The sequence below is a fragment of the Triticum dicoccoides genome, chromosome 3A (assembly GCF_002162155.2).
Source record: "Triticum dicoccoides isolate Atlit2015 ecotype Zavitan chromosome 3A, WEW_v2.0, whole genome shotgun sequence".
Classification (NCBI taxonomy): Eukaryota; Viridiplantae; Streptophyta; class Magnoliopsida; order Poales; family Poaceae; genus Triticum; species Triticum dicoccoides.
In genome coordinates, this window is record NC_041384.1 from 679,687,524 (window position 1) to 679,697,598 (window position 10,075).

General features: G+C 44.8%; 2 protein-coding genes and 1 pseudogene across 2 annotated transcripts; all 3 read left to right on the plus strand.

The window, feature by feature from the left end:
- The first annotated feature begins 6 nt into the window (after positions 1-6).
- Positions 7-2,180, plus strand: LOC119270140 (50S ribosomal protein L27, chloroplastic-like). Its single transcript, XM_037552110.1, has 3 exons — positions 7-343; positions 1,699-1,800; positions 1,882-2,180. Exons 1-3 carry the CDS (start codon positions 65-67, stop codon positions 2,056-2,058), a joined length of 558 nt encoding a protein of 185 aa, XP_037408007.1. The 5' UTR covers positions 7-64; the 3' UTR covers positions 2,059-2,180.
- Positions 2,181-6,204: 4,024 nt separating this feature from the next.
- LOC119270142 lies at positions 6,205-7,187 on the plus strand. The gene has a single exon (XM_037552111.1). The coding sequence runs from the start codon at positions 6,290-6,292 to the stop codon at positions 6,860-6,862; it is 573 nt and encodes a 190-aa protein (XP_037408008.1). The 5' UTR covers positions 6,205-6,289; the 3' UTR covers positions 6,863-7,187.
- Positions 7,188-8,325: 1,138 nt separating this feature from the next.
- On the plus strand, positions 8,326-9,864 carry LOC119272845 (annotated as a pseudogene).
- The last annotated feature ends 211 nt before the right edge of the window (positions 9,865-10,075 follow it).

Consider the following 10,075-nt stretch of genomic DNA (forward strand, 5'->3'; position numbering starts at 1 on the left):
CCCTGCGCAGAGTGTCTGCTGCCGTTGCTGGCTTGCTGCTGCTGCGTTTCTCCGAGCGACAGAAATGGCGTTCACGCTGGTGGGAGCCTTCAAGGGCCTGTCCCTCGCGTCCTCCTCCTCCTTCCTCCGCGGCGACCGCGCCGCGCTCCCCGGCGGCACCACCGGGGGCGTGGGCGTGGCGACGCTGCCGGCGCGCGGGCTGACCATCCAGATGGCGCACAAGAAGGGGGCCGGAAGCACCAAGAACGGCAGGGACTCCAAGGGCCAGCGCCTCGGGGTCAAGATTTACGGCGACCAGCTCGCCAAGCCCGGCGCCATCATCATCCGCCAGCGCGGCACCAAGGTCTCCCTCTCTGCTCCTGTCTGTCTGTACGCCCCGTCCATTCTCCCTCCCGCTTGCTCTCGGCTCCTGTCAGTGAGTAAGGCGCTTCTGACTGGTGCACAATGGGGAATTCCGGTGAAATGCTAGTGTACATAACTAAAAACTAAATACTGTGCGGTACTAGTACTTCGGGATACGAAATTGATTTTCAGTGCTAGGGGATTTGTGGAGATTGGATTGTGGTGAGGCAAGACTGTGTATACTACAGGTCAGGGAATGACAGGGCTTAGATTAGGTGTGCTTGTCATCGTCGTTGCGGCGCTCAGCGGTTCCTGCTGGCTCTGGCATTGTCCACATTTTCAGTTTTTTCTGTCAGACAAAAGTACGAACCTACTTGTTCAGAGTATAATGTTTGGTCCCTGTTTTAGCTGTATACTACTGCAAGCATCATCCATTCATTTCAAAAGGAACTCGCACCTGTGATCTGTAGTCACTAGTCAGCTAATCATTTTGCAGGTAGCAGCTTAGAAGCTGCTATATTCATGTTATCTTGGTTGAATGCTTACTTCATACTCCCTCCGTTCCAAAATAGATGACTCAACTTTGTTAAGTTAGTACAAAGTTGAGCCATCTATTTTGGAACGGAGGGAGTACTTGTGAATGGCATGAGTGCATGACTATGTGGTGGTAAATTGGCAATGACCATGTTGTGAGTGGCATGACTATTCATTCGTTTAGATAAAACCATGGCGATGACCATGTTGTAAAGAGACTTTAATTGCTACTCCCTCCGCTCAAGCTGGGACACTTTCTTCCGATCGGAGGGAGTATGTCACTCTTTACATGGCCACATGTAGTACAAGCTTGCAAGTATGGTGGCCTCTAGTTATGCTCTTTCAGAAGCCGTGGGTACCGATATCCACCAAGTCTAAATTCTGAAAGGGCAGACAATAGTACTTTCGGAGCGCATAGTACTCCTGTAATAAATTGGCTTTATGCATCATCGATGCAGAGCCGGGGCAATAAAGCTTCCACTTTCTAGAAAAAGGAATTACTACACTCTTCAGAAGCAATGGGCACTGATATCTACCAAGTCTAAATTCTGCAAGGGCAGAAAAAAAGGGAATACTTTCTGTGTACATAGTAATTTTATCTGTTCTGAGTGATCATTCAGTGTGCAAATGCAATTTCCTTCCCAACTTTTGTGCTATTTACCTGAACCGTGAGTTTAACATGACTTTCGGTCTTTTGAGACCATGCACTATTCATAAAGTAGGTTCACATTGGTGTACGAAAAGTGCACATTTTATAAGCCGCAACCAAACGTGTCTCCATGTTTTGCGTTTTCTTATTTGCATGTATGCTGAACTTTTCAGGTTTATCCTGGAAATAATGTTGGAATGGGCAAGGATCACACCCTCTTTTCCTTGATTGATGGACTTGTCAAGTTTGAGAAATATGGACCGGACAGGAAAAAGGTCAGAGTCACTAGTTACTGGATCTAGTTGGGTTTCAGCGGAATACCAGATATATGAATATGCTGTTATTTTCTTTTACAGGTAAGCGTCTACCCATATGAGAAACAGCCTGAGAACCCAAACAGTTACAGAGCAAGGAAGAGAGAGAACTTCCGCTTGCAGCGCGAACGCTTGAAGGCCAGAGCAGAGGGAACTTATGAACCAGAATTGGTATTGGCAGCTGCAGATGCAAGTGTTGAGGTCAATGCAGACTGCTGATAGGTTTACTGTAATGTATTTCTCTTTTTACAAAATCCATGCTTGACAAATCTTTCTCAAATGTAAATCATCAACTGCAAGATGAATGCAAGTTCAGCACTCCAGCTTCATTTTAAATTTTAGCTGTGTCCTGTCTATATTGTGTTTTCGGGATATTACACTTCCGGGAACAGGTAGGCCAACTTCCCACAAACTCCACGTAATATTGTGATGGTGCCAATGAATCCAAACAATCATTACTGGGGTGTGTTATCTGGTTAAGGTCGTATTAGGAGTGACTTTCCAGAGGCTCCCTTTGCAGAAAAGTTTCTTTTGGTGTGTAGGGATCTAAACGGTTTTAGTCTAGTTGGTGCATGCAAGACAACCAGATTCCCTGCATTTATGTCTATTATGGCTACCTTGAGAAACATAAATTTCTGATAAAGTAAATTGATTTGTCAATATTTAGAGATGGTAACATTACATTTGGTGAAAACAAAAAGGCAAAAATAGTAGTAGCAGACACTAGTTCTGCTAAGTATTAGAGAGAAAACAAGGAAGTTTAGGTTTTGTTTTATGGAACCTTATGGATTAGGTGTTAATTATCTATCCAACAAAGAAATATAGTAAGGGTGCATTTCTTTAGTATTTTGGCCTCTCTTTTGTGTCTCATAGGGCAGCAAATACGCCACACACCTAATTATTAGAGATAAAACAAGGAAGTTTAGGTTTTGTTTTATGGAACCTTATGGATTAGGTGCTGATTATCTGCCCAACAAGAAATATAGAAAGGGGCATTTCTATAGTGTTTTGGCCCCTCTTTTGTGTCTCATGGTTTAGTCTATCAGCCATGCTCAAGCAAAGCATGGAGGGGCATGATAGAGCTCAGGTGGGCTTTTTGTCAAATAAAATTGGCCTACCAAAGGGTAGATGGGACCCTTTTGTTGCCTTCTCGACTCTAAGGCCACAAGTCTTCATCAAAGAAACAACACAAAGAAAAGGAAAGGGCAATGGAATCAAGAAGCATGATCCTTGTTTACTCTCTCTTCTCTGTGCCATCCTATAACCCAGGAGCTAGCAGCAATGGTGAACGATGGTGCCAAGACAAGCATTATTGAGAGCCCACCATGTTTTTCGACAAGCTTTGTGCAAGTTGGATGATGGAGAGGGACACAAAGTATGTCAATTACTGGATCTTTTTGCTCTTTCAGTGTCCCCATATGCTTCTCGCGTGTGGAATCTTGAAAAGGAATCAGTATTGGCATTGCATGGTACCAATAAGTCTAAAATCATGTGTCGTGGTCTCTTTTGACACCCAAAGATTACCATGCTGACAGGGCCTATTAACACAGTATTGGGAGCCATCTGACACATTTTAAGTCACAGTTTGTTTTCCCAGTTACATATGCCGATGATAATGATGCAACTTGCAGAATAAATACTGCTTCATTACCCTCACCCTTGGCATCAAAGTTCATTAAAGTAATGCAACAATATGATCTGTTGCCATACATTGGGTCAATAACCTTAGGAAACCAATAACTTTAGATGAGTTAAGCATGTGCAGTGTCTGAAATGGCTGTACTGCAGATTCACCGAGCCCTTGGTGCCATCTCTTTATCTCTTGTCACATTTCTAGGACCTTTCAAATGTTCTTTTCATGATGGTTGATTTCTAGAATGCATATCCATCAGTGATTTTGCGTGATCTACTTTGTTGAGTAGATTATTACTGAGATCTAAGCGTATTATCCATATATTTTTTCTCATAAATATCAGAATTGACCTGGCAAGCATGAGTTTTTCTACTATGATTCTGTAAACCAAATTCATGAAAATGGTTGTCTGTTCACGGTGTAGAAGACAGTGTTGACCTGCTCGATGCAACTTTATTGAATTAATTTCAGTCATTTCTTGCTGACAGTAATACATAGTGGGCATAAAAACTAAAACCCATACATATTTTTTGCAAGAATCCCATTTGCATAATTCCATTTGTTTGCTGTATAGAGCTGCTTAACACTGGATTTTAGTGTAAAACTACAAATAAGGAATGAGATGAAGAATTCCTTGATGTGCCCCTGTCTATTTTCTTGTAACTACCTTAGTCCCCCTAGATAATGTATATAACAAAGTGTAGATACGGGCTTGCAGCCTTGCACCAATAGCTAAAGCACTTGAAGAATCATCTGTTAGGTGCAGATCCTGCGTCTGAAGCTCGTGAGATCTCAAGGATCTTCTAATTGGGGAATGGAACTTCTCTGCATTGTTGAAAGAGCCTTGTTCATCTAAAGAGAGCGGGCAAAGCTAATAACCAAGAAAGCACTTCCAACCTTCACCCCATGAATGGACTTCAAGAGAGAACTTTGTGTTTCAGGGTAGGAGGGCACCAATGGAATCATCCAGCCATCACCCATGCAGCCATGCTTACCTCAAGTTCTTCCTTTTCACACAGACTCCACACTCCACACCACATAATAGTAAAGCTAATATGGATCCACCAACTGCTAATAATAATCTTTTGTCAAGCATTGGGCTCCTTTCATCTGCTCAATTATGAGAGTAAAGCGCATTTTGCTGGTGTGGAGACCATAATTCCAGAACCATTCCTGTCTTGCAATGCATGGCATATTGCCATGACAGGCAAATTGCAGGGACAAACAAACACCTTTGTGGTGCCTACTTGGTGGCTTGCCCAATGCCCAAGAGTCAAGACTGATCAGTCACACTGGCACACTTGCACTCAATTAACAGGCACCTCACCAGTCTTGTTAAAGAGAGAAGCTGGGTCCTTGGGGGAAGGAGATAATGGGCACTACTGCACTGCACTAGTGTTTGTTGGACTGGACTGAAGTGAGCCTAACCCCATCTTTCCTTAGCCATCAAGTCTTCGGTTATTTGACGCAAGCGGTAGTTGCAACTTGCAGACTGTTTTGGTATAAGACGCCAAGTTTGTGTTGGATGTTCCGTGTTCGAACGATGCGACGGTCATAGATAGAGGACATCCTTTCTATGAAATTAGGAGAGTATACAGTTCTTAATCCTCACCTCCTCAGTTTACCTTTGATTTGATATAGAAACACAAGATCTCAGGATCTAACTTGAACCCCCGTGTTGCATTAGTTTACTAGAGGAAAACATGGAACATGGTTACTGAAAGGCTACTATATGATTCAGATGGTCCTAGTGCAAACATATTCGGGTAGAAACTTTTTAGCGTCGTAGACTGTTGTGTATTAATCTTGGCTTCTTGCTTAACCGGTCTTTTGTTTCTTTAGGCCACCAGTTAATTGAAAGCCATTGCCCTTTTATCACATGATGATCCCTTTCGGTCAGAGTTTACTACGCAACTTGGTACTATTTATGCGACTCGGTACGATCGTCTGCTTTCATAGCAAATTCACTAAAGTTGCTAATTACCAACTTGTTGGGTTTGAGTTCCAGACTGGAAGTACAGTTGAGCACTTGGTCATGGCAACATGACCTCCTGACACAAGGACCTCTTCTAGAGAATCCAAACCAACAACTTCATGTGCACTTGCACCAACTGTACGTCTGTACCACCAGGGTCTAGTTTCTAGAATGCATACCACATGAGCAGAAAGTTTCAGCAACCCTTGCCACTACTGGTTCTGAAGGTGAATCATCCATCCTCTACCATGAGTTCATAACTGCCAGAGAGGTCATACTTGCCAACTATTGGTACATGACATAGCTGTGGCCTGTGAAGCTTATCCATGTCCATTTAAGTGATTAATTCTACATGTTTTGTGACAGCTTGTTACTGTAGATCATCTGCAGTGAGCAAGAGCTTGAATACATGGAGTTTTGGAGGCATCCAAAGTTGTATAAATCCAGGTCACCAAAAGTCCAGGGATCAGGATCATGAGAGAGCAAAGGGGGCCCAAAGCAGAGCAAGGGAGGGAAAGGAAAAGAGAGGGGCAAGAGAAGGCAGACAGCCACCATATATCTTTTCTGACAGAGAAATGCCCCCACCCACAACACACCAATTTCATTCATTTGTTTATGAAATCCCAAAGTGCAAAAGCATCATGCATCTCTACCACCAGTAGGATAGAGATCTGTGTCCCTGCATGGTTGGTTGGCCCCTCTCTTCTGCCTTTCCATGGCCAGCCCCCCTCTCAAGCCACATATAAAACCCTTCACCACCCTGCCTCCCCCTCAGGCCTCCGCACCAGCTTCTTCAGCTGCATACATTTTCCATTGCAGGAGCTTGACTGCTGTCCAAAGAAATGGACCCCATCAGCATAGAGAAGATCAGGGCCATGAGGAAGTACAGGAGGAACAGGAAGCAGCAGCGGCTGCTCCCTGCCCTGGCACCTTACCTGGTGGCCACCTGTGGCGTCCTCTGCCTGCTGCTCACCAGCGCTGCCTGGTTCCCCAGGCTGTGCTCTCTCCTCGTCTCCTTCATCCTCACCACCCTCCCGGACCTGGCCACCGCCTTCCTGCTCAGCCCCAAGTGCCTCTTCGTCGTCGGCAACCTCATCGTCGCCTTCCTCATCGCCCAGTCTAGGCTATCTCCGAAGAGCCAGCTCGCTTCCGATGTGGATGTCGACGACGTCCACGAGGAGTACGTGAAGAGGAGCGTCGCACCGATGACCGCTAAGGCGACAGCTACCACGGTGGTGTTCACCGATCATGGCACCTCGGTTGAAGGAGTTTGGGAGGGAGAGAAGGAGAAGGAGGAGGAGGAGGGGGAGGAGCAGGGAGAGGAGGAGCTGGAGAAGAGAGTGGATGACTTCATTGCTAGGGTGAAGAGGCAGAGGAAGCTCGAAGGCAAGAGCTTCTTCGACACCGATCGATAGGTGACCATGCATGATCTGATTTGCCCTGGAGCTGGAAGATGCAACGTGCAAGAGAAGATTACGTCCAAATTAAGGATATGTAATGCTTTGTGCTACCATCCTTGCTTTTTATGTCTTGTTATTAATTAGGGTCAGTGGAAGAAGAAGAGGAGGAGGAAGAAGAACCGGTTCCAGTGTCTTCTCTTCTCACGATGTAGCTGGTTAATTCTGAGGCGTAGCAAATGCCCAGGGATTAGGCGGAGAGGAGGAGAGACAAGGAATGTGTGTGTGATCTTTGAAAAAGTTGAGAGAAAAAGAAGTGATGATGCCTATTGTCTTTCAGTTATCTTGCTTTGTGTCTAGCTGGTGGTCACAAAGCTGCCGGGATGACACAGGACGCACGCAAAAGCTCAGTGGCATGTATGAAGTGATCAAGTGTAAACTAGAGGTTGACACATGCATGAATGTACTTTCAGATCAGCTGCTAAATGACCGGTCGCCCTTTCACAGTAAATAATCCGGAAAATTAGTGATGGAAATAATGGTTCTATTGTACTACCAGCAAGAATTAAAAGTAGAGTCATGGTTTCATACTTCCATTGATAATATTAGTAGTCACATTATCCTGCCAGCAAGAAGTAAAGGAGGAGACATAAATAAATGGCGCAGTTGTTGATCCAAAGCTTTTTTTTCTCTTTCTTTACTGATAAAATAAGAAGATCACACGCAATGCTGATTGTTCAGCCATCATCATAATAATAGCTATATTATCCTGCCAGCAAGAACTAAAAGAGGAGACATGAAAAGGTGACGCAGGTGTTGATCCAAAGGCTTTCTCCCTTTTCATTTCAAATGTCAACAGTAAAATAATAAGATGACACGCAATGCTGAATGTGCAGGCATCATAATAGTGGCAAAAAAGACTACCGACTGCCTGCATATCAGCATATCTTCATATGCACATGCAGCTTTTTTTCTTGGGATTTATCAATGGCGCAAGACCAAAAGATGCAGTGGGTTTTGAGTTAAATATAAATACGGAGGGTACTATTCTGAGTGGTGGTTTTATCACGAGTGATGGGACCCCAACCACTTGTAGATGCTGCCGGGGAGCGCTTTTCCGGCTGCTGATTCGGACAGGCGATAGTACTGCACAATATATCGAAAGTGATGTTCTAATCCCGAGCTCAGGTGTACAATAAAAACAGAAAAGGTTCAAAAAATGAAATCTTTTTTGTGTGAAACTTTGACAAATGTTTTCTTAGCTTGTAAAATTTAATCACCAGATGACATTCGTGTAAAATGTGAAACCTGGCAGTTCGTTCTTGCGAAGATCTGTGTCCCTGCATGGTTGGTTGGCCCCTCTCTTCTGCCTTTCCATGGCCAGCATCCCCCCTCATTGCGGCCATAGCTTCTTGAGCCTCATCAGGTCTCTTGTGTGCTGTCCATTGCAAGAGCTTGACTACTCAACTGCAGTCCAAGAAATGGACCCCATCAGCATAGAGAAGATCAGCTGCTCCCCGCAAAAAAAAACATAGAGAAGATCAGGGGCATGAGGAAATACAGGAGGAACAAGAAGCAGCATCAGCTGCTCCCTACCCTCGCACCGTACCTGATGGCCACCTGTGGCTTCCTCTGCCTGCTGCTCACCAGCCCTGCCTGGTTCCCGGACGCAGATTTTTTTGAGCACCTACACCCCGGCCCTGCTAGGCTGACCCTTCAATGTCGCTTTAAGATCTATGCCATCAACTAACTTTCTACATGAAATTATCTCCCTTTTGTTTCTCTCATATAGAACATGTCTTGAAGTTCAAACCTTTGCAGTGCGGCAAAGCTTGCGGCAAAGCTTTCTAACTATAATCTAGGATAAATCTTTCAGAATCTTTGGTCTGACATAAATACTAAAAATAATTTTTTTAATCAAACAAAACTTATTTTGTATATTTATGTTTGACCAAAAAATCTAAAAGTGTTATCCTAGATTCTAGTTAGAAAGCTTTGTCGTTCTACAAAGGTTTGACTTCAAGACATGTTCTATATGAGAGGAACAAAAAAAGAAATGTATTTACACGAATCGCCATGCGGGGAATGGATGGCTAGATAAGAAGGGCCTGAGAGCAGGTGCTCTAAAACATGTTTTTGCCTGGTTCCTAGGCTCTGCTTGCTCCTCGTCACCTTCCTCCCCAGTCCTCACCACCCTCCCTGACCTGGCCACGGCCTTCCTGCTCAGCCCCAAGTGCCTCTTCGTCGCCGACAACCTCATCGTCGCCTTCCTCATCGCCCAGTCTAGGCTAGCTCTGAAGAGCCAGCCCGCTTCCATCATGGATGTCGACAACATCCACGAGGAGTACGTGAAGAGGAGTGCCATGCCGATGACCACAAAGACGACTACTACCACGGTGGCGTTCTCTAATCAGTGTGCTTCGGTTGAAGCAGTTTGGGAGGGAGAGAAGGAGAGGGAAAAGGAGGAGGAGGAGGAGGAGGAGGAGCGTGAGGGGGGGGGGGAGGAGCTAGAGAAGAGGGTGGATGACTTCATTGCTAGGGTGAAGAGGCAGAGGAAGCTCGAAGGCAAGAGCTTCTTCGACACCGATCGATAGGCGACCATGCACGATCAACCTTGCTTAACCTCCTTGGAGCTGCAAGATGCAACATGCAAGAGAAGATTACGTCCGAATTAAGGATATGTAATGCTTTGTGCTACCATGCTTGCTTAATTATGTCTTGTTATTAATTAGGGTCAGAGGTAAGAGGAAGAAGAAGAGAAGGAAGAAGAATCGGTTCCAGTGTCTTCTCTTCTCACATTGTAGCTGGTTAATTCTGGGGTGTAAGAGTACCCAGGGATTAGGCAGAGAGGAGAGACAAGGAATGTGTGTGTGATCTTTGAAAAAGTTGAGAGAAAAAGAAGTGATGCTTGCTGTCTTTCAGTTATCTTGCTTTGTGTCTAGCTGGTGGCATGATGCCATGATTATTCTAGTGCTTAGAGAATCTGGTGGTCACGAAGCTGACGGGATGACACAGGACGCAAAAGCTCAATGGCATGTATGAAGTGATCAAGTGTAAACTAGGAGTAAATTGCACAGAAGTAGCACAATTAGGGCATTGGAAGCAGATTGGTACCAAGATTGGTAATTTTTACGTGTTAGTACCAAGTTTGAGGCGAGACGTTGCAAAAGAGGCTAAAAGTGTGTTTTATACGTATTGATAGGGAATCTGGCCGGTTGGGCCCACCCGTCA

Excerpts from the sequence above, each read along its gene's own strand:
- LOC119270140 (XM_037552110.1), top strand. The coding sequence starts at position 65 with ATGGCGTTCACGCTGGTGGGAGCCTTCAAGGGCCTGTCCCTCGCGTCC. Across the intron at positions 344-1,698 it reads TCCGCCAGCGCGGCACCAAG|GTTTATCCTGGAAATAATGT; the intron begins GTCTCCCTCTCT and ends TGAACTTTTCAG. Across the intron at positions 1,801-1,881 it reads ATGGACCGGACAGGAAAAAG|GTAAGCGTCTACCCATATGA; the intron begins GTCAGAGTCACT and ends TTTCTTTTACAG.
- LOC119270142 (XM_037552111.1), top strand. The coding sequence starts at position 6,290 with ATGGACCCCATCAGCATAGAGAAGATCAGGGCCATGAGGAAGTACAGG.